This window comes from Labrus bergylta, chromosome 17, assembly GCF_963930695.1.
Source record: "Labrus bergylta chromosome 17, fLabBer1.1, whole genome shotgun sequence".
In the NCBI taxonomy this organism is placed as follows: Eukaryota; Metazoa; Chordata; class Actinopteri; order Labriformes; family Labridae; genus Labrus; species Labrus bergylta.
In genome coordinates, this window is record NC_089211.1 from 12,337,838 (window position 1) to 12,359,694 (window position 21,857).

Here is a 21,857-nt window from a genome sequence, read left to right on the forward strand (position 1 = left end):
TAAATGATTCTACATTATCTCCTTATAATAAAAAAGACATTTTTTCCCCTTTTTTCACGGCATAAATTCACAGTGAGTGATACATGTGACTGTTAAAGGCTTTATATACAATTTCTCACACTTAAATATAATATAAATCAAGTATATCCGCTGAGTTTTCTGAGTCATATTTTCAGTTTGCTTATATTGCCGGGACAGCGGCTGCCTCCTCCCCTCTCGAATAAAAGTTGTTTAATTGAGGGACTAGAGAAAAGAAGAATAACATACTGTACTCACTGCTTAACTTTGTTTCGAGATCACGCTCATTTCGGGTAAATTTACATGCAGTGTGAAGATACACACTCCAGCATATACTCCTGTAATAAAGAGGGTTAAGAAAGTTGTTAAGAACATCAAGCAGTGGACCAACGAAAGCATTCTTACACTACAAGGATGCTTTGAATCCACTGACTGGGATAACCTCTTGACCCCCTCCAACAACATTAATGAGCATGTGGACACTGTTTCATCGTACATCTCCTTCTGTGTGGACAACATCATCCCCTCCAAAACAGTCACAATCTACCCCAACAATAAACCTTGGATCACCAAAGAGCTCAAGGAGGTCCTCAACAAGAAGAAAAGGGTCTTCTTCACCGGCTCCGAAGTGAAGAAAAAGGAGGTAAACAGAGACGTCAAGCACGCCATAAAAACTGCCAAGCTCAAGTACAAGAACAAAGTGGAGGAAAAATTCACACAGGGGAACCTCCGCACAGCTTGGCAGGGCCTCAAAAACATGGCTGCTGTGAACACTGCTGCTACCAACATCTAAACCATCGAGGTTGCAGGCAGCAGCTCTACTTCTCTGCCCAACGATCTCAACTCATTCTACACCAGATTCGAGAAGGACAACACCACACAGCTGGAAGGAACAGTGTCCATGCTCAAGCCCAGTGACTCTGCACTCACCTTCAGCAGAGAGGATGTGGTGAGAGCCCAAATCACTGAATGACCTCAGGCCTGTGGCCCTCACGTCTCTGGTGATGAAGGCCATGGAGAGGATCATAAAACAACACATCATCAGAGAAACCGACTCCCAGATGGACCCGCTACAATTTGCTTATCGTGCAGGCAGAGGTGTCGATGATACAAAAACATTCATAATATACACTGTTCAAAAACACCTGGAGCACCCCAACACCTCAGCCAGACTCCTGTTTGCAGACTTCTCCTCTGCATTCAACACCCTGCAGCCTCACATCCTGGCTGACAAACTTTCAACTTGCTTCCATCTGGACGACCAGCTTATCCTGTGGCTATTGGACTTTCTGACCAACAGATCACAGAGAGTTCTGGTCAACAACACCTTCTCCAACCTCCAACACACCTCAACTGGCTCCCCCTCAGGGCTGCGTGCTCTCACCTCTGCTCTTCATCCGCTGCACCGATGACCGCAGAACCACACAGCCAAACTGTCACCTGGTGAAGTACGCGGGCGACACAGTTCTCCTGTCTCTGCTGTCAGGCCCCTCTCAGCACCATGGACCAGTTCTTCAGGAGTTTGTGGAGTGGTGTGACAGCTCCTGCCTCGAACTGAACGTGAGCAAGACCAAAGACATGGTGGTGACCTTCTCCAACAAGCAGAGGGAACTGGCTGCATCAGCAATCACCACAATCCATGGGAATCCTGTCGAACTAGTAGAGGAGTATAAGTACCTGGGTACCATCTTCGACAGCCTGCTGAAATTCGCCTCCAACACCGAGGAGATTCTCAGGAAATGTCAGCAGCGAAAATACCTCCTAAGGAAGCTCCATTCCTTTGGAGTCAGTAAGAACATTCTTCTGACCTTCTACTACTCCTTCATTGAGAGCATTATTACTTTTTCTATAACCTGCTGGTTCCACTCCACCACCCTCCAGAACAGAAACCGCCTGCAGAGCACGTTCACAGTCTGCTCTAAGATCATTGGACTACCTGTAAGGACTTTGACATCGATCTATGAGCAACAGACAATCAGGCTAGCAGGTCGGATTATGCAGGACCCATCACACGCTCTCTTCCCAGCGTTTGAGTGGCTCCACTCAGGACGCCGGCTTCACTGTCCCTGCTGCAGGACACAGAGGAGAAGAGCAACCTTCGTTCCCAGGGCTGTCCAGCTCCTCAACTCCTAACCCCCCCAACAGACACCAACACCTCTCACCCAATGCAGACTCTCAGCTGTGAACTTCCTTTATATTGACATGCACCTTAACTGCCTCTGCTTTATCTGGTCTCATGCACTACATCACTTTATTCTATCCCATTTATATCAGTATTCATACAGTTCTGCTAACTTTATTCCTGTTGTTTCTTATCCATCATTGCACTACGGTCACTTTATTTATCTGATTTTTACCTTACAGTTATAGTGTATATATTAGTTCTGTTGTTCCATTATTCACCTTGCACCTTAATAACTTATCATTTAGTATTTGCCTACTTACACATAGCTCTGTATATATATATTTATTTCTCGTTTACAGCATATAGTTCTGTTTACATCTGGTCACTACTGCAAATAGTACTGTATATATATATTTATTTCTCGTTTACTGCATATAGCTCTGTATATATATATTTATTTTGCGTTTACTGCACATAGATCTGGTTACATCTGTTTACATCTGTTAGTCCGATCACTGTCCACTTATATTTACTCTTTTATATTTTGTATTTTTAAGTTAAGTTTAAGCTTTAAGTTGTATTTAAATTGACACTTTATATTTAGGTTAAAATGTTTTGTTTACTTGCACTGTTGTTAATTTACTGCTCTGTGTGCCTTTGAATTGCCCCCCGGGGACAAATAAAGTTTTTTGAATTTAATTGAATACGAGCATAATAAAGATTGCAAGCATTAGCATGCTAACACAACAATGCACCCCAAGTTGTTTTGGTTTAATGCTGGTGCTCAAGGGCGACATCTGCTGGATCAAAAAATCGCATATAAAACCTGAAAAAAACACTAACTATCTATTATAGGCAAAGATCATCTAAAGCTGTTTTTGTTACATATTAACACCTGAATATTTCAAGAAAATTTCAGGAAGGCTGCCCCTGGAATCTTCCTGAGTTGGTTTTTCACACGAGTCCCTTACAGCGCTGGATACTTTCCTTGTCAGACAGGAGGAGGGGGATACTCAGTAGACAAGGCATGAAAAAGAACGAGGCAGAAGTAACAGACGAAGTAGTAGTAGTAGTTTTTTACTTTTATATCAAAATGTGTAATTCAACATATTTTTTTATATCAACAAAAAGTGGAAAAGTATCCTGGTAGTCAGAAAACATAATGACGCATTATATGCATGGATATCGCACTGGTCGTGTGCTATTCAGTCTATGGTTTTGTGCCGGATGCTGGATATAAACGTCATTACTTAAAGGTATAATATGTAGAATTTTATGACAATGTTTACATTGAAGAATCCAAATTAATTAAAAACTGACTAAGCCTATATATTTTTTTGTTGAATACTTACATTACCTCAAATATTTCCAACAGTTATCAAAGTCGGAGAAATCTGTGATTTTATAATAGTAATGGGACGTGTGGCCACCATGATGAGCCGCCATGACAGACACGAAATGTTTATAGTTGCCAAGGAAACACCAGATGTTACGTCAAAGACGGGAGATGCTACTGAAAGCTGCCGTACTGTTAGCTCATGGCCTGCTGTGATAAAAACGTAATTTAAATTCTACTTGGATACATGGTCAATAAACATATTGTCTTTCTCGAGTTTGTTTCGCCCGTTCTTCTTGACTACGGTCAGCACAGAGCTGGTTTTCACCGGGGGGGTTGGGGGGGGGGGGGGGGGGGGGGGGGTAGCAGAGAGAATCACTTCCATGATTCCTTGTGAGCCTCAACGTCATCTTTTGTTATTGTTTTGATTGAGAGCCCCCTAACAGCGGATTTGACATACTGTGCATTTAATCTTTCCTGCTGTGTTCTTACATCATCTCACGCCAACTTTAGGGGGCTGGCAGGAAAAATTCTGGGTTTGTGTGTTTGCGTTCACACATGCAGCTCTTCCCCAAAATTTCAGTACATTTTCAGGAGTAGTGTGCATGTGTAAAAGCACCAAGAGATGAGAGGTGGCTCTTTGTCCACCGGGGGAGCCACAATTGACAAAAACAGAAAAATTTTGATACCATGAAATAGGGGTTGGCAACTTTTTCTATGAAAGGACCCATTTTACAGGCAGCTCCCCAAAGAAATCAGTCTGGAGCTACAAAATATATTTGATCAATGAAGTTTGAACAGTGTCAGTTTACAGCCTCTGTCAAAAACTTTCTGCTGCTGCCTTTACCCTTTGATAATGGCAGACGGCAACAGATTTTGGAAAAAAGGTGGTGTCAAATCCCCCTTTTGAAGCCTCAGTGACACATGTGCAGTCTGCACACTTACCTGCAATTTGTGCCTGAGGCACCAGCTGTTTGTTTGTGTCAGGGGCTTAAGCTGGACATGAGCAGCAGCTGTCTTTACAATTCTGCAGTTTAAAGCAGAAGCTGTAGGGGTCTTCAGGAGTCTAAGTTCAAAGTTTTGGCCAAATTTGCAAGGAAAAACTGTCTTTTACCGTTTGTTGCAAGCACAGCCTGAACCTCCATCTTTAAATGGCCATAATCTCTGGGTGCAGGCAGTAGCAGTCAATTGCTGGCAGGGGCTGGATGTGGATATGTTGACACTGTCATTCACAATCTATGAGTTAGATGAGCTCCAGCTTCTTCAGAAAATGAAATGCTTCTGTCATGGCTGGTGGAAGTCCTCCGTCTTTTCCTGCAGCTTTTGCTAGTAACCTGTAACCATCTCCTTCCAAAGGTTGTAACTTACAGCTATAGCTAGAGCCTCCGCCACAAGTCTCTGCCAGACACCACAAGCCCCAGCGGGGACCTTCACTTAAAACTTTGCCAGAAAACTGCAGCAACTATTTCAAGCCACAGATTGTTGACAACAGCTTCCGCCCTATCATCTGTCCAGAGTCCACAACCTGAAGCCTCCAACTCCACCTGTAAATTGCAGGTACAATCTTTTGTCACCAAACAATCGATGTTGATGTATCACCATTAGCCTCTGCCAATGTTCAGTGCAGCTTTCTTGTCATGACTTTGGATTAAAGTTGAATCCAAGCCACACCACCAGCAGTCTACACACTTCCAGCATGCACACTAGTTCCTGAGGCATATCAAACATCATTTCTTTTTTTGTAATATAGCAATAACTAAGGTATTTTACCTGCTTTTTGTAACATAACAATGAGTATGGTCTTTTTACCTGCTCTTTTGTAATGTTAAAAGACAAAGAGTAAGGTCTTTTACCTGCTTTTTGTAAAGTGTCTTGAGATAACATTTAACGGTTGAACATTACCTTGTTACATGGAACTGCTGTTATTAAAGCTGCTGTGTTTTCAGATTTTTTTACATTTTAAGCCAAACCTCAAAATTGTCCTGGTGTGACTGTCACCATCATGCTTCAATATTTACAACTTATAATTACATAATATCATTTAAATAAAAAGGGCATACCTCTTTTGATAAATACCCTTGGCATATTTCTACAAGTGTCTGGTTTTGAAATTGGTTATCAAATTTTTTTGTCAATTTTTTTGTAACCAAAAATCAGCTCCACTGGGGTGACTGCACATCCAGATTTTAAATCAGGCAATTTTTCAAACAGTTTTAGTTATTTAAAGGACCCAATTCAATTAAAGGCATGTTTCTGAAGTTCTCTGTGGAGCTCATGATGTTCTCATTGTTTAGATCTATCTAGAAATCATTGAAATATTTAACTTCTTTCCTAATCACTATTAAAGTGTCCAGTTTTTTTGTCCTTTGGTGTGACAGCCCTAAATTAACATTTTATATTAAAAACAGTTTATAAACTACAAAATAATGGGAAATTATATAATCTGTCTTGCTTACTGGGTTTGACTGGTTAGCTAAGAATAACACAAACTGACACAAACTGACACGAAAGGCCAGAATGTCCTTTCGGGTGATGTTAAATGTCCTCTGGTGTGACACCTTTTTTGTCACACCAGAGGACAAGAATGTCACACAAGAGGATCAAGTTTCTATAAAAATGTGTTTAACCCTTAAATGGGCAGACATAATTATTTTGGGCTAAAAAAAAACACTGTTTCATGATTTTTTTCAAAATATTACCTTTTTTCTCCAATTTAGAGTCTGTATCTCCCAGGATACATCACGCGTTTAGGGTATAGATTCAACATTTCTCCTTCTTTGAAAATTTCCTGCACCAACTTTTAAAACATTTTATAAACAATGAATTGGCCTCTTTCAATCATGATTTGAATACAGTTTATAAAAGTGAAAGAAGTGAACAATAACAAATCTAATTTTTGAATAAAAATTGACTTTTAAACAATTATAAAGAGAATATCTTCCTGTTTTTATATTACCATCCCTGTGGTGGCCCTTTACTAACATTTTTGCAAACATTTTGACCAGTGACAATAAAAAGACTCCCTCAGCACAGCTGAAAAATGCTGGGGGCCATCCATGAAACACATTGGTTAAAATAACCAATAAAACACAGTTAGGAGTCAAAATAAGACTAATCAATATTTCACAGATTTATATTATTCAATATAGTTTAAACTCATAAAACAAATGTATATGAGTGACTCTGTTACCCCTATCTGGATGATGTATCCTCCAGGATACAAACATTCAACGCCTGATTATCAAAGTTGTGAAAATGCAATTCATCATTTTTCAACAAGAACTTGTAGAATGTTCCTTAAAAAAATATTTTCAAAAACAAAATCCCAACAAAAACTAATAAACATGAAAAAATTACAAAGCTTGGTTCATGGTCTATGTATTTGTCACAGAACACAGGCATTTTGAATTTTGATACAAATTATTTGTATCTATTTGAATGTTGGCGTGAAGACACATGACCTGAGTTCTTGACCTACAGCTCCCTTCAGTGTTTCTCATGAAAGTTTGTTCACACATTTAATGCCCCTCCTCCATCCTACAGCCTGTCAAATGTCTGTATCCCCCAGGATACAAAAACCATTAAAGGGTTAAATAGTAAATTAAGATTTTTTTAAAACGTTTTTAATCTTTTTTGACTCTCTGTATGTATGTATTAAATGTATTTAATGGTTGAACATTACCTTGTTATGTGAAACTTCTGTTATTAAAGCTGCTGTGTTTATAGATTTTTACATTTTTAAGACAAACCTCAAAATTGTCCTGGTGTGACTGTCACCATCATGCTTCAATATTTACAACTTATATGATTTAAATAAAAAGGTCATACATCTTTTGATAAATACCCTTGGCATATTTCTACAAGTGTCTGTTTTTTAAATTGGTTATCAAGTTTTTTGTCTATATATTTCTGTAAGTATAGTAACCCGGTACATTTTGTCACCAAAAACCATGTCCACTCGTGTGACACAACATCCTGATTTTTAATCAGGCAATTTTTCATACAAATTTATTTATGTAAAGGACCCAATTAAAGGCATGTTTCTGAAGTTCTCTGTGGAGCTCAAGTCATTGAAATATTTAACTCCTTTCCTAATCACTGTAAAAGTGCAAAAACAAATTGCAAAATAACTGGAGTGTGTTTAATCATGGCAAAAGTGTATTTAAAACGTTTTTTAAACATAAAGAAATAAGGAATAAAAATAAGCTAGAGAGAAAGGAAACTAAAGACTTCAGGGGGCTTCTGTGATGCAGAGTCAGTGGGGGGAAGGGGGGGGGGGGGTGGGTGTCGCTTCTGTGTGTTCAGGAGTGAGACCGCTCTGTGGTAGTATTTCATACTTTCATCTGCTATCTCTTGCTGATATTAGAGCTATGTGTATGACAAGAAGAACGTCTGAGGAGCTGAGAGACATCTACCAAAGAATAGGCTGGAGAGCCAAGTGTTGGCCTGTGGAGGTCACAAGTCTGTGCTTTGCAGGTCAGTTAGCGGGCTGAGAGAGCATCTAGATGGCTCTATCTACAAAGGACAGATCTGTGTTTTACTGCTAGGAAACATGGGATCTGCTCAAGCCTGGTTGGTTCGCCTAGAACTTACCACACTACTAAATTCTTAGTGATTGTCATTTAATATGTATGCCATCATGAGCACGAGCTGCCACTAAAACTGAGTTCAATTCTGTTAAATAAACAAATGATCACATTGTGATTTCAACATTTATTGACTGCCTAAGCTCACAGTCTCAAATGAACAACAGAGAAGATGTGTTCCAGAAACAGGAGCCATGTCATGCACGTTTTTTTTGGCACTTTTTAACCTGATCAACAGAAAATTAGAAAGAAAAATAATTTGATGTTAATATATATGCCAATATGTTAAATAGCATTAAAAAAAGAAAAGAAAACAATCCTCCCCTACTTCTTGTCCATGTTTTGTCTGAAGAGTAGCATGAACAGTCCTGAGGTATACCTGTTGGCAAAGCCTCATATGGGCTAAATCTATATATTCATCGTCATGTTGGATTAAGACTTTATATCAACTCAGCAGCTTCAGGAAAAAGGTCCACTATAAACAAAAAAATAAAACCCAACACTGGCACAAAAAGGGTTTGTTGAAAACATTCACAAGCTCACATTTATATACCACAAAAATAAAAAAAAAGTCTTGGAACAACTTATTAGCATAAACGACACAAGGGATATGGAGAGACTGATAAAAAAAAAGAAGAGTTATCATGTTTAGGAATTGTTGCATAATGTTCCTACACACGAGAATGCCAACAATACATTTAAGTATGTATTAAGAATGAGAGAAATGAACAGACGGTACATTTAAGACTTGATGGAAGAAACAAAACTGAAATCCAAAATGGATCCAAAAATGTCCTGGAGTAGAACTGTTTGAGTTATATTTTTGGAAGCATTGCCCATTGTTTATAGTTCATTTGAGTTGATGACAATTGAGATGATGCAAAAATCCTGCTGTTACTCAGAGGTGCTAAGAAATCCCCTGTTTTTAAATAAACCCTTTAGAGTATTCTGTAAATGAAAAGGTGCACAAAAAGTTTCATCTATACATATCATGAGTGGTTGTTTAAGGACTGCAATTAAATGAACCTATTGCACATACAAAAAATGCAAAGACAGGCTGAATGTTTGACTCTGCCAGAGTGGAGACAATCATACCCGTGTTTCAAAGTGCAGAACAGTCTGGGACCGCAGCCCAACCTGTAATGATGCATCTGGAACTAACCCTGTTAACATGCACAAAAAAACCCCATCTTTGGTCGTTTTTTACAAGGCTATTAAGATGATTTAATTCAACGTGATTAATTACTTCGTTATTCACAAGTCAGAAAATGTTGAAACAGCTTGGAAAAACTAAACGTACTCGTAAAGGATTCATTGATTTAAGCCTTGAAGAGCTTTTCATTCCAATCGATCACTTTACAAAGAGAGAGAGGTTTCATTTAAGAACACTGATCTTTTTAGATGCTCTCTTTAGTAATTCAGTTATTTTATACCTCACACACAGCACTCTTCAACATTCACACATCATAGCAAAAAATGCAGAACGCACACACAAACACACACATTTTATCAAACTATTCAACCCAGCAAACTGCATTTACTCTTTGAATTCCCTGAAGTTGCTTACTTGTACAAAATCACCTTGTAAATTGGCCCCAGTTCATCTCCTTCATCTTCACATGCTATGTTACTATGAGACGTTATGGGAGCTAACTCCCCCTACTGGTCAAGTCGACTTCCATTCAGCATTATTGAACATTTTTACAGTAGTTCCTTGAAGTGAAAAGGTGCATTCAACATTGAAAGGAACTAAATTGCATAAAAACCTAGTCGAGTAAGTTTTTGCCTTATCTGAGGTTTTTTTTCTCTCTCTGGGGCGAGGTCATTTAAAAAAACAAACTAGTCAGTTATCCATGTCATTATCTCCACAAGCATTTCTTTTGTGCCTACAGCAGCAACACTACAGGATGAGCACAAGCTCAGCCATCTTAACCTACACTTTACAGCCTCTAGCTACCAACTGTAGTTTCCACTTTAACTCTCTGTCTAATAAGTACAGACACATCTTTAGGTTTCACAGTCAAGATAGGATTAAAGTGTTGCCATCACACTGATCTACTCTTGTCTATCGGTTGCTAACATGCAGGCTGGGTAAGTTAGGGTTCCATGTAGGGCAGTGAGGGGCTCTGAGGCACAAGCCGTTCAGAAACTGACAAAGGATCAGCAGTGGTCAAGGGTTTGTGTCTGGTCCACAGTTAGATTTTGTAGTTGGTGATGAACCTGCTGTACAGGGTGCAGTTCTGCCATCCTTGTCTGCCTTGGTGCAGGCTTTGTGCTGCTGTTCCCTGTGCTCTAATTCTTCCTCTTCTTCTTCCTTAAGAAGCAACTGTTCTTTCTCCAGGAAAAACTCCAGGGTTGGCCCTCTTGCTGCTCCTTCATCGAGCTCTCCCTCCTCTGCCAAGCGGAGTTTGATGTTCATGCTGACGGGTTTCTCCGTCTTATCTGGACAACGAGAATGAGAACAAAAAATGATATGCAAATGAGGCCACTGTTATCAAACACAAACTTTGACTCACACTCATTTCTTTAAGATACAGTGCCTTGCTATTGTTGGGAGTTAATAAGCCTTTCTTCTTTTGCCGTGTAGAAGTATAAGATACAGAATTGAAAAAGCAATGAAAGACAACCTTAAAGTACTTAAAGGTATAATATGCAACTTTCAATCTGGTAGATGTTGCGCAGCAATTTGTAGGACTGATAAAGATGATTTTTTTCTTTTTTTTTCCTATGAAGTACTTTAGACCAAACCAAATCTTTAATTTCTTTGGTTTGTGAAGTCTGTTGGTTCTCCTGCTATTGTTCTCTTACGACAACATTCCACCATGGGTGAAGGGAAGGGCCGTCTCTCTTTCCCAATGTAGAGGCAGGTTTAATGGTTGGACAGGGAGGCGTTCATGGCAAGGAGACATAATGTATGAAAATGTTTGAGCTTGACATAACATAATCAAAGCTGACAGAAAGGCCGTCCTGCCATTGTGAACACAGACATAACATACAATAGAAAAACAAACCCAGAGGGAGTTTGACTTTTTACAATCATGACTTCACAATATATTTAGTAAGAATATATGTGATATCTGCTATATTCATATTGAAAGTTGCATTTATACCTTTACTATTTAAATACAATAACAAAAACTGTGAACATCATCAGTCTTATACTGTAATCTTCTTTCTTCATCCTCACCATGTCCCAGCTGCCTCTCTTTTGGCAGCAGGAGCACGTCTACATTCTGATGTTCCTCCAAAGCTGCTGTGAGCACGGCACCCTCTCGGCTGAACACAAACACCAAAGGCAGGTTGATGTCCTCAGTGGAGTCACCATCTCCAACCATCTGGAAGAGGGGGGTTTCCTTGCTGTTACTCCCCTCTCTGTGGTCTGAGGAGATTAAGTGAAACATTAGAACTTTTGTATTTGTAAGGTACAGCCTTTAGAATTTTACAATTATTCGTAAGATCTGTAAATGACCCGCTGAGCTAGAATGCTAGAATGTAGAAAAAGTGTGTATGCAGCTCTTCTTTGTAATGCTCCTCACCTATAAAGATGACTCCAATGGCTCCTGCCTCCTGCAGCCGGCGAGCCTTTGCAGCAAACATGCAGTCACCACGCAGTGCCAGAGCAATATGGCCTTCAAGCTCCTGTGCATTATCTATCGGTCCACATGCAGTGTAAGGGGAGGCTTTCACTATGCTGCCCTTCACCTGTAGCACGAGAGTTTGACTGTGTTATTATGAGTCATTGCTTGCAAAACTATGGCGATAATAGAGTTACATGTGAAAAAACAGCAAACAACAAACATTGAATTTTAAGTGACCCTATAATCATTGAGAGTCGGGGGTGGGGGTTGCAGTATGTTCTTCTCTATGTGGAAATACTGTATATGTAGCAATGATGTTAAAGCAAAAATCTTCTAAGAAATATTCAGGAGAGCATATGTAAAAATGTGCTTGAGTGTGCAGGGAGAGGCCGGTGTGTTCCTAATGTATAAAAAATATTATACCCCGTGCTCCTGCTTGGTGAGGTCCAAGCCAAACTTGGCAGGTCCAGCTGTGAGGACCGTTCTGCCCAGGTATGGGGGGGATATGAGCTGAACAACATGAGGCAACACCTCCTCCTCCTCCTGTGTCTGGCTCAACTCTGCCACAAGTTTTACTCGGTACACTCCTTTACGATCCTAAAGGGAATCAGACGCAGAAAAAGTGGCTGAATTTTATACCCTGTCTATTTCTGTTTTGGAAGAAAGGTGTAATCCAAGGAAACAAAACATTTACCTGTTAAGAGTTTGGTAATTTTACAAAGATAAAAATATAAAACGAAGAAAGACAGGCCAGAGGACGAATATGAGAAACAGCAACTTAAATACCTTCTGTCTTCTGCCCTCTCCAGCCATGACCTCATTCAGTGGAGTGAGTGAAATGCCCATGCTTTTGAGGAACTCCACGGGCTCCATGCCGTTATCGTGGAGTGGAAGTTCAATTTCTCTGTAACATGCAAACAAGTTTGACATTAAAGTTATACCTAGTTAACAACTTTCAACAGGGATTTGAATCTAAAATCAAGCCCACTCTACAACTGAACATACCTGACAGGTAAGGGGTGAAAGGCGCGTCCCACCCCAGTGAGGTACTTGTAGCTGTCCCGGATGGTTTTGGCAAATGATGGGTTGTTGGGAAACAATGTCTCCAAGCTGGGACAGGAGTGTGTAAACAGATCTTCTTCATGAGAGACAGGATCAGTTTCCTGAAGCACAGAAAGAGTAGTCAATAGCTCAATAAAGATATGCCACACATAAAATAGTATTACAATGTGTGTACCTGTGTTAGTGACAAAGTGAGATCTCTCACCGTGTCGTTGCCTGGACAGGGCGGCTTGGTGGTGGACAAAGACACAGGGAGGAGATGAGCCTCTGTGGTGAAGATGTAGTCATCAATATCGATTGGCAGCTCAGTCTTCTCCGAAAACAGCAGGTACAGGTATTTAAACATCTCAGCCAGAAAGAACGAGTCCATCCTACACACACAAACACACGGAGGAAAGATGTGACATTCATAGGAAGTATTTTAAGGTTTTTATAACAGATATTCCGTCCAAAAAAAATATAATCCACGACTTCTACAGTTACTTATTTAAAAAATGTGTGTAATGGCATGTGAATACCTGTCTTCATGTGTCCCAGTGCGGACATCTTGAACAGCAGCAAATCCACAAGGCACCCTGGCATAGGCATTGAGCTTCTCCACAATGGACTGTCCAACTCTGAGGTAGTACGGGTCGCCAGTTGCCTGCAGAGATCAAAATATCATCAACACAATTATCCTACATGGATCATTCAGTTTGCCGATAAGATGCTTTGTGAATTTAGTACAGAAGTGGAATCATTTCATAAATAGGCCTGTTTGTAACAAGCTGTAGTCCACGTTTTAGAGAAAAGGCTGTTATATTCTTTGACAGTTTTTGTTTTTTTTTACCTTATAGAGGTAGTAGGTGCTTTCTGCAAACTCTGGTCTCAGTAAATGTTGGCCCCAGTGAACTCTGAACTCTGTAGTGAAAGCCTGCAGCAAAACAAAAAAGGAAAGAAACGTACATTAGGGACACTAAAAATGTTTTGATGGACCTTAATTATCACATTTCTTTAAGACTGTGAATAAGTTAATTTGATGTATGTCGTATTGTAACTTTAAAAAAACCATACAGATTAGGTATATTAATGGCATCAGTAGTTTGGGTTTGCATTGTCTCTTTTGCTAATACAGACAATGTTCTGATGAGAGGGCCTGTTTAATGGTAGCATCAGCAGCATCAGCAGACTAGGAAGTAGCAGACATTACAGTCGGATAATTGTTCATAGGTGCGTGAAAAAAACTGTACTATTGACAAAAGATTTTGTCTATAATATCCATCTCTATTCAGTGTTCAGAATACATTATTTGAGCATACATGCCTAAAAATGTAATTCAATGGTTAAAAAAAGAGCAGAGCTTCTTTACCTCTGGAAGAAACTTGTGCTGTTTGGTGACTTGGTAAAGCATTTCATGAGTCTCAATAGCTGGCTTCAGATCTCCTCTCAAAACCTGTGGGAAAAAACAAATGTCCCTTACATAATTATATGCACTTCAATGTCTAAAAAGCCTTCCAGGATGTTTTAATGATAGTAAATGTCACTTTATCAAATGAAATCTTTAGATGGGATCCCTCACCTGTAACCCAGGGAAGAACGCCAGGAGAGAGTCCATCCAGCTGCGCACGCTTACAGTGGGGTTGTGCATGTGCACATTGAGTAGCAGGGGAGGCTGACTGATGTACTTCATAATGGCACTATAGTGCTGTGGTAAACATACAACATGAACAATATATCAGCAAAGAGCAATTTTCTTGAGCCACAATCACTGTGTGTGATGTGCCTAACTGGATGAAGCACACACTGATGGAGGAGGACTTACAATGTTGAACCTTTCTAGAAAAACATTGTCTCCTAGAAGAATGTAGGCCTTCATCAGATATTCATAGTATGAGTCAATCCCAGCACCAACTCCACTGTCTGCAAACGAAGACGTTAGAAGACGGTCAACTCACTGTAAAATGCTTTATACATATTCCAGGTGTGGAATATGTATGTACTGTTTTATCAGTGATCCACTGTCATCTTCTTTCACCTCTTGATGTAATAAAGCTTTGATTGTTTTACACTATTTGTTCACATTGCCTCACCCCTTCGGACCCATTCTTCATTATGGATGTTTATCACAGTCCCCACCAAGTCGCTTCCTCTCTGCCTCCTGTCCCACAGGACGTCCAGAGCCTTCCTTGCATTTTCCTATAAAAGAGGTATTATGTGCATAAAAGATTAAACCTTTGATATGACATTTTATTACCTTCCTGCAACTTGCACCAGTGATAGCCAGATATTATTTCGAAGTTATTTTCTGTCTCTGGTCCTGTGTTATTTCTCGTATAATTTCACAGGAGGCAGAGGGTGGTAATACCTCAAACACAGACTCTCCTGACAGTCTGCTGAGGGCAGCGAACTCCAGGATCATCGTTCCAGCACATGCTGTGCAGGTGTCCGACTCAGTGCCTGTGCGTGAAAGAGGATTCAGGACTCCGTACCGCAGATTCACCTGGAAAACAGATGAATTGAAGCTTCTCTCAACCAAAATCATTTGAGTAACATTCTTTGATATTAAATAATATCAAATCATTTAAATAGAGTATTTTTCATTTGTTCATCTGTGACACACAAACTGCTTAGAATTATACTCATTTAATTTCTGTGCATTCGAAAAACAGAATAAAGAACACCTTAGGGTATGGAAGGCCACTTGTGGTGTTAAAGGCAGGCAGTAATCGATGACCCAGTTCTTTGGCCATGTGTAGAAGCTCATCCTGATACCATTGCATCCTCTCCCCACGCTGCCGCAGCAGGTCCGCCATCACATGAGCTCCCAAGAGCCCTCTGAGAGGAATTAAAAATATTAATAATATGGACAAAAACTGTTTTTTTAAAGACATATTGTTAAAAACGAGCCATATTATTGTATGAGTTCATATATAAAAGACATGCTTCATACCCTAAAACTCTGATGTTGGTCTCAAACACAGACACCACCACATCGTTGTCCAGGCGTACATCCCTCACAGTCTTCCTCACTGCATCCTCAAAGTCATCAAGCTTGTTAAGCACCTGCACAAACACACACATACACACAAGCAAAAACACAGAATCGAATAAATCTTGAGTCAACATGCGGAAAAAGAATGAAACACCAAAAGCAGATCAAAGTTCTTTTGTGCCTGTACATAGAGTGAAAGCAAGTACTCACCACCAAGGTATCAAGAGTATCAATCAATGTGAGAGAAAACCTGCAGAAAAGGAGGAGGACATGTTATGAGGAAAGCTTCTGGCAGAGCACAGTGGAGCTACTCTCACATTGCCAATAATCTGTAATGAATCTGTAATGAATCACAGACTCTTACATGTCTAATCTGCTGAATTTTCCAGCTAAATTACAACATGAAACATGCCTGGCAAATACTGTAAATAGATGTACATTTCTTTAAATCCATGATTGATTGCCTCCTTGTTAATCTCGTTGCATCTAATTAATAATTAATTAATAATAATAATTAATAATTAATATTAATTAATAATTAATAATAGCATCTAATTAATGTGTTCCCCTAAAACTGGGACATCTACTCCATGTAGAATTTAATCTGTTGGGAACAGCACAGTATTAAAATTGGTCTTTGTCTTTTTTGAAAATACTACAGACATTACATAAATACAATCGTATAGCCATTCATACATAAACAGGTCTTTGTTTTATATAATGAAAAACACTTTAACAGCCTTTAATTTGTTATAAAAAAAACACAGTGTGGAAACTGTGGAAGGTGGAAAGATAATTGCAGAGGTGGATTTTTCTTCTTTGAACCCCCTCCCTATCTCCATCTTTCAAGTTTTCAGTGAAGAGTGAAACTTTGAAGTGAGCAAACCGGTGGACATTTATAGTAACCTGGACAAATGAAGCATATATGTGTAAGGCATGGCAGCTGCAGAGCTGCCCTTGGTGGGTCGACACAGGTAATACAGTTTCAACGAGCACCGTCATAAAGAAGTGTCAAGCCTAATTTGGGGATCCTGCTTGATAGATACATGCTGCTGGGCTATGTAAGGCAATATTGCATGCTGAATTGAGGCCGAATGAAGGGGAACTTAATATTCAGTAAATTTGTACTGAGGGTTTCTATGTATCAATGGTGTGAAAGCTGTGCGGTCTGATTGTGCTTTTTATGTACGCTTACGGCAGGTGTTTTCTCTTTGACAGTCAAAGAATGTCGCATCAGGATTTGGAGTATGAGATTTGAGAACTCAAGGAAAGGCTGGTGCGTGAAAAGGCAAATAAATGAACTAATTTGTATAAATAAACGTGTATTTGTAAATATATTTTCGAGATTTGAAAATAAATATGCTTGACTTTGCGTGTGGATTCTGCATTTGTGGATTGCTTTTGGGCTTTTCTCTCGATTTCACTAGTTATTACTTACCCATCCAGTTAGTCCACTGTTCGCTTCCATGTTGTTGATCCTGCAACAGTCATAGACGGTAAATTTGGATAAAAGCCTCTGCCAAATACCTAACCATAACCAGCGGTGACTGCACAACACTGCCATCTACTGGTTGTTAAGGGGAGGGTGTGTTTGCGTTCAAATTCGGGGGTATTTATTTGTGGATCGCAGTGTGCGGTAAGAATGTCTCAAATTTACGTCATCGAGAGAAAAGCCCAAAAGCAATCCACAAATGCAGAATCCACACACAAAGCCAAGCATATTTATTTTCAAATCTCGAAAATATATTTACAAATACACGTTTATTTATACCAATTAGTTCATTTATTTGTATATCATGTTTTTATATTTGTATATTTGTATTTGTATATTTATAAATGTATGCATATTTATACATATCATTTCTATATGTATAAATCTTTTTGAGACAATTCTATCTCCATATGTTAAGGGCATGTGGGTGGTTCAGTTTAAAGGGGGGAAATTGGACTCCATTGCCATAATTGGGGTAATTACAACTGGATTTGGCAATTGCAGGAGTCGTGTATCCCGATGAAGACTGTTATGTAGTTATGAAAGAACGCCCTGACTCTGAAACATGAGAGAAAAAAAAAATGGTGCCGGATATGATCGGGATTAATATAATAAAGAAATGCAAATAATGTTCATCATTTCCATCTGGTCTTTCATGTATCCCTAACCCTCAGCCGCTGCTCAAGGTTTTGCTAAGGTGCTCGCTAGGTCAAGTGTTGACTTGGTGAGCAAATACAGCCAAGTGGTGGTGGCAGGGAGAGTGATCGCCTGAGGACTGTGTTTTGCAGACTATTTGACTTGTGTGATTTAACTGCATGCCTTTTGGTCTGTACAAAGCTCCAGGGGGTTTCCAGTGACTTATTGGGCGCATCTTTGGCAATGAGTATCATCAATCACTGCTCCTTTACTTGGACAACATTGTGGCGTTCTCGATCTCTTTCAACCAGCACCTAAGCAAGCTGCTTATAGATGGTTCTTTTACGGTTTCGGGAAGAATGGCTTTAAGTGGAGCAAATGTTCTGAACGGGAGGTGTCACACTGGAGCCACGTCATATCTGAAGATGGTGCTGCAATGGACCCTGAGAAGATATGAGCAGTGGTGAAATGGAGATGTCCTGCAACCTTTGCCAATCTCCAGTCATTCTTGGGCTTTGTAGGCTACTATAGGAGATATGTGGGAAAACTTCTGCTTAAGCTTGAACTGCTTGCCTTGAAGAGGGCTGTAACAGACAAGTTTTTCTGAATATCTGCTGGGTCGGAAGTTTCTTGTGTTCACAGACAACAATCCCCAGAGCCATCTGGGGAAATGGAAGTTGCATGGCTTCAGTAAACACAATGGGGGTCTCATCAAGCTTTCCAGTGTATACCAGTGACTACTTAGTTGCAAAAGCCTTATGTTGTCATCGGGGCATTAAAAAGTATTGGAAAAAAGACAGAAACCCACTTGAATAGAGCGTGCAAAAGAAAGACAGGAAACTTTAGAACCTCTACGACAGTGGGATGAAGTCACTAAGGAAGCAGAGGTGCTGTGTCAGGAGCATCTTGATTCAAGACAGGGATGCCTGACGCAGCTCCTGTAATGATTGTGATTGAAGTTGTCACAATGATTATGAATACTGTTTTTGTCTGTGTTGTGGGTTTCAAGGGAGAGTTGGAGTAAAGGAAAAACGTACGTTTCTGTTTTTAGTATCGCGTGTATTTGTGAGTTTGTGAACCGACTTGCCATTAAAAACAGTATTAACCGATTTATGAATTATTACGTTGTTTACTGACATATAAATCATAGGTGAGTGCTTTGCATTACATATGTAAGTATTTTAATAGTTACATTGTTTGTAGTAACATTTTCATGATCCAAATCTTTACTGTGTTGCAGTTTTACAGGCAAAGCTCTATAGATATAGAACCTTAGACTTTAAAAAGAGCACATGCCATTTTGATCCAACCTGATGGCAGCTGATGGATTAGAAATTGTATCTTGTGTGATGATGATGATGAACTCACTTCCCAAGGGAGTCATCTATGTCCCCTCTGTTAGGCTCCTGGCCACGGACTCTCCCCTTGCAGCTTAGAGGCATCAGCTCATCTGCTGGGTAGGCATATTTCTGCAACACAAATAACAGTAATTGTACTAAAGCTTCACTTAAAGGTCTAAAGTTAAGGTATCATTAAGAAAGGGGCCTGGAAGGTTTCAAATTCTCTAGGAGGAAGAAAAAAACAGCTTAAAGGTAAATACCTAACATAAATGCTTGAATACTTTTTTGTAACTTGGGGCTACCAATTCTAGCTATTTGAAGAATGGGTGAATTTTATTTGGTATTGCATACTTAATTTCAGATTTAATTCTACCAAGCCATCACTAATTAGACAAAATACCAAGCGTAGCATATTATTACTAAGCCAACAACATCGCTTCATTTATAATGGAGAATATCTCGGTCTGTATTCTGTCCTAAAGCACTCTCCTTAGCTACTGTGACGGCTCACCTATTGCTACTTTATGGCACATATTTTACAAAACACATTCATTGCCCTTTTTTTTTTTTTTTTTACTTCTTATAACTCTCAGTAACAGGCTGCTCTTACTACACATTAAATAAATCCTCATTCTTGGAAGACATATCTTTCATCAAAGGACCAAAATGAATAAACACAATCCATACTGCCACGAGTCTCACATTATGTTCTACAGGCACTGTTTTACGAGGATGACACACAGCTGCAGCAAAATCCTGCATGTTGGCTTGCTGCACAACCGTACCCCTAAATCAGCAAATGTTGGTTTGATAAAGTAGTTATAAATACTGAAAGTGTCGCAGCAGTTTTGGGGTAATACGTGCATAAGTTACAACTTACCATGTAACTGCCATAAGCATGATCGAACATTTCAATGATTTGGTCCCTGCCAAAAAAAAGAAAAACACATCAATCACATGACAAAATAACACAAAGACTGTAAACAATTTGTCACAAAGACTTGCACCGTCACTTATTCGCAAACATATTCAAGCAGTATTTTATTTAGTTTTCTCCTCACCTGATAACAAGTTTCTCCTCTTGTGTCATGCTCTGGTTCTCTTGACATTTCGCCCAGGTAAGAAGACAGGTGATCAGTAGTATCGTTGTCGACATTCTAGATCTAGAAGAATGGATCAGCCACCAGCACGGTTTATTCCCCATTTTCGCCATGTGGTCTTGCCTCAGGTCAAGCTTCAATATGGACAAACAAACCCCTGTCCTTTGTCCACCTCCAACACAAAGTCAAACAGCCCAGCAGGCACAATTGTCCCCCTTTAGAGCCACGACCATCCTCATTTTAGTAGACAGTGGGTTATCGACAGAGGTCAGCTACCTCACGGCTCCATTTCCATATTTGCACTGTAGTTGATTCAGTATTGTTAGGACCACCACATGCCCACAGAGGACCTCAGCTGGTCGCATCCATGTAAACAATAGAGGCAGCTAGCTACAGCTGAGTCGGGATAAACAATTAATGTTGACGTTAGCCTGTAAAGAAAAACAAGGCCAGCTAATAAGAGAAAGTACAAAAAAAATGTCCAATGCCCAAATTGACATTTATTTACAAAATTAGGCTACTTACAAAACTGAATCGCCCAGCCAGACATTGTGGCTAGCTGAAGTTAGCCATCACAGTGCTGGGAAGCTGTTGCTAGCCAGCTAACAAGTTGCTACTTCGCCGTGTTCAATTTAGGTTTAGACAATATGAAAAGGATGAAACGTAGGTCTTGATATTATGTTGGTTTAAAAAAGACGCTTCCTTTCCGTTTACCCTGATTGTCGTACAGTTAAATGGACAATGACACGTCGCCATGTATCACTACATGTATAATAGTACTCTGACGTCGAGTACCGAGCTGTCAAGAGACAGGCAGGCAAACGCTTTCAGTTATGAAAGGGCATATTCAGCCCTGAGCGATGCACTCCAGGCAAGCTTACCGCCCACGTAGGCAAGCTTATAATGCTCTCAGTTTGACAAAGTTCCACGTTAGAGCGTATATTTATAAGCAAAGGAAACATAGATCTTAATTATGCTTAGGGATTTGGTCTCGCAAGTCGACGGACGTCCAATAGTTGTCTAGGCAAGGGAACTATCCCTGGCAGATTTAAAGTAGGGATAAAAAAAAAAAAAAGCTCACAACTTTTCATTGACAGAGACATGCGTCACATGGTGAGAGAAGTCAAAGGGGTTATTTACAGTCCATGGTTATACATCATACATCAGTTAGCCTATTTCATCCATATTTTCATGCATTTCATCTTATGTGAATCTTCCCATGCAAATGACTTTATTCTATTGGACGAATTGATCCACGTCCACTGAAAAGTAAGGTATCTAGTCCTCAATCCCAATTGCTTGCCCCCTAACTTGTTTATTTCTTATGTTCCTTATCATTAAAGGTAATTCCACTGTTTCTACTTTTTTTTTACCACGAGGTGTCACTATTGTCTCTCTCCTGACAGCAGGGTGTTCTGTTCTGGTGCAAAGGAAACTTTCAAGTCTACCTTATTGCAATTACTTCCGACTGATTTATTGCACCAGCGCATCTTGCACTGAAATCATTGCAAGATGCGCTGGTGCAATAAAACAGTCCTTGTGTGGAAGTGATTTAAATTATACACTACACAGACCTACATTTGCCTCGGGATGTAAAGAAGGTCTGTCTAATA

General features: G+C 39.7%; 1 protein-coding gene across 2 annotated transcripts; it reads right to left on the bottom strand.

Annotated features, from left to right (window-relative positions):
- Window positions 1-8,177: 8,177 nt before the first annotated feature.
- si:ch211-282j22.3 (ER degradation-enhancing alpha-mannosidase-like protein 3) lies at window positions 8,178-21,062 on the bottom strand. 2 transcript variants are annotated; one of them, XM_020638100.3, is made up of 21 exons: window positions 20,770-21,062; window positions 20,206-20,675; window positions 20,025-20,070; window positions 19,173-19,273; window positions 15,887-15,926; window positions 15,635-15,747; window positions 15,366-15,519; window positions 15,050-15,184; window positions 14,775-14,880; window positions 14,507-14,604; window positions 14,264-14,389; window positions 14,054-14,137; window positions 13,535-13,618; window positions 13,224-13,348; window positions 12,911-13,076; window positions 12,649-12,806; window positions 12,430-12,547; window positions 12,067-12,240; window positions 11,602-11,767; window positions 11,253-11,444; window positions 8,178-10,507 (listed from the first exon to the last, which is right to left on the bottom strand). In XM_020638100.3, exons 2-21 carry the CDS (start codon window positions 20,355-20,357, stop codon window positions 10,236-10,238), a joined length of 2,610 nt encoding a protein of 869 aa, XP_020493756.2. In that variant the 5' UTR covers window positions 20,358-20,675; window positions 20,770-21,062; the 3' UTR covers window positions 8,178-10,235. The 2 variants fall into 2 exon arrangements, with proteins under 2 accessions (XP_020493756.2, XP_020493755.2); XM_020638099.3 differs by having other exon boundaries at window positions 12,881-13,076.
- Between the last annotated feature and the right edge of the window lie 795 nt (window positions 21,063-21,857).

What these genes read in the sequence shown, in the direction of transcription:
- si:ch211-282j22.3 (XM_020638099.3), bottom strand. Translation starts at nt 20,357, where the DNA reads ATGGCGAAAATGGGGAATAAACCGTGCTGGTGGCTGATCCATTCTTCT. An exon ending in GAGGAGAAACTTGTTATCAG is followed by an intron (nt 20,071 to 20,205) that starts GTGAGGAGAAAA and finishes TTTTTTTGGCAG; the next exon opens with GGACCAAATCATTGAAATGT. An exon ending in GAGAGGGCAGAAGACAGAAG is followed by an intron (nt 12,241 to 12,429) that starts GTATTTAAGTTG and finishes GATTCCCTTTAG; the next exon opens with GATCGTAAAGGAGTGTACCG.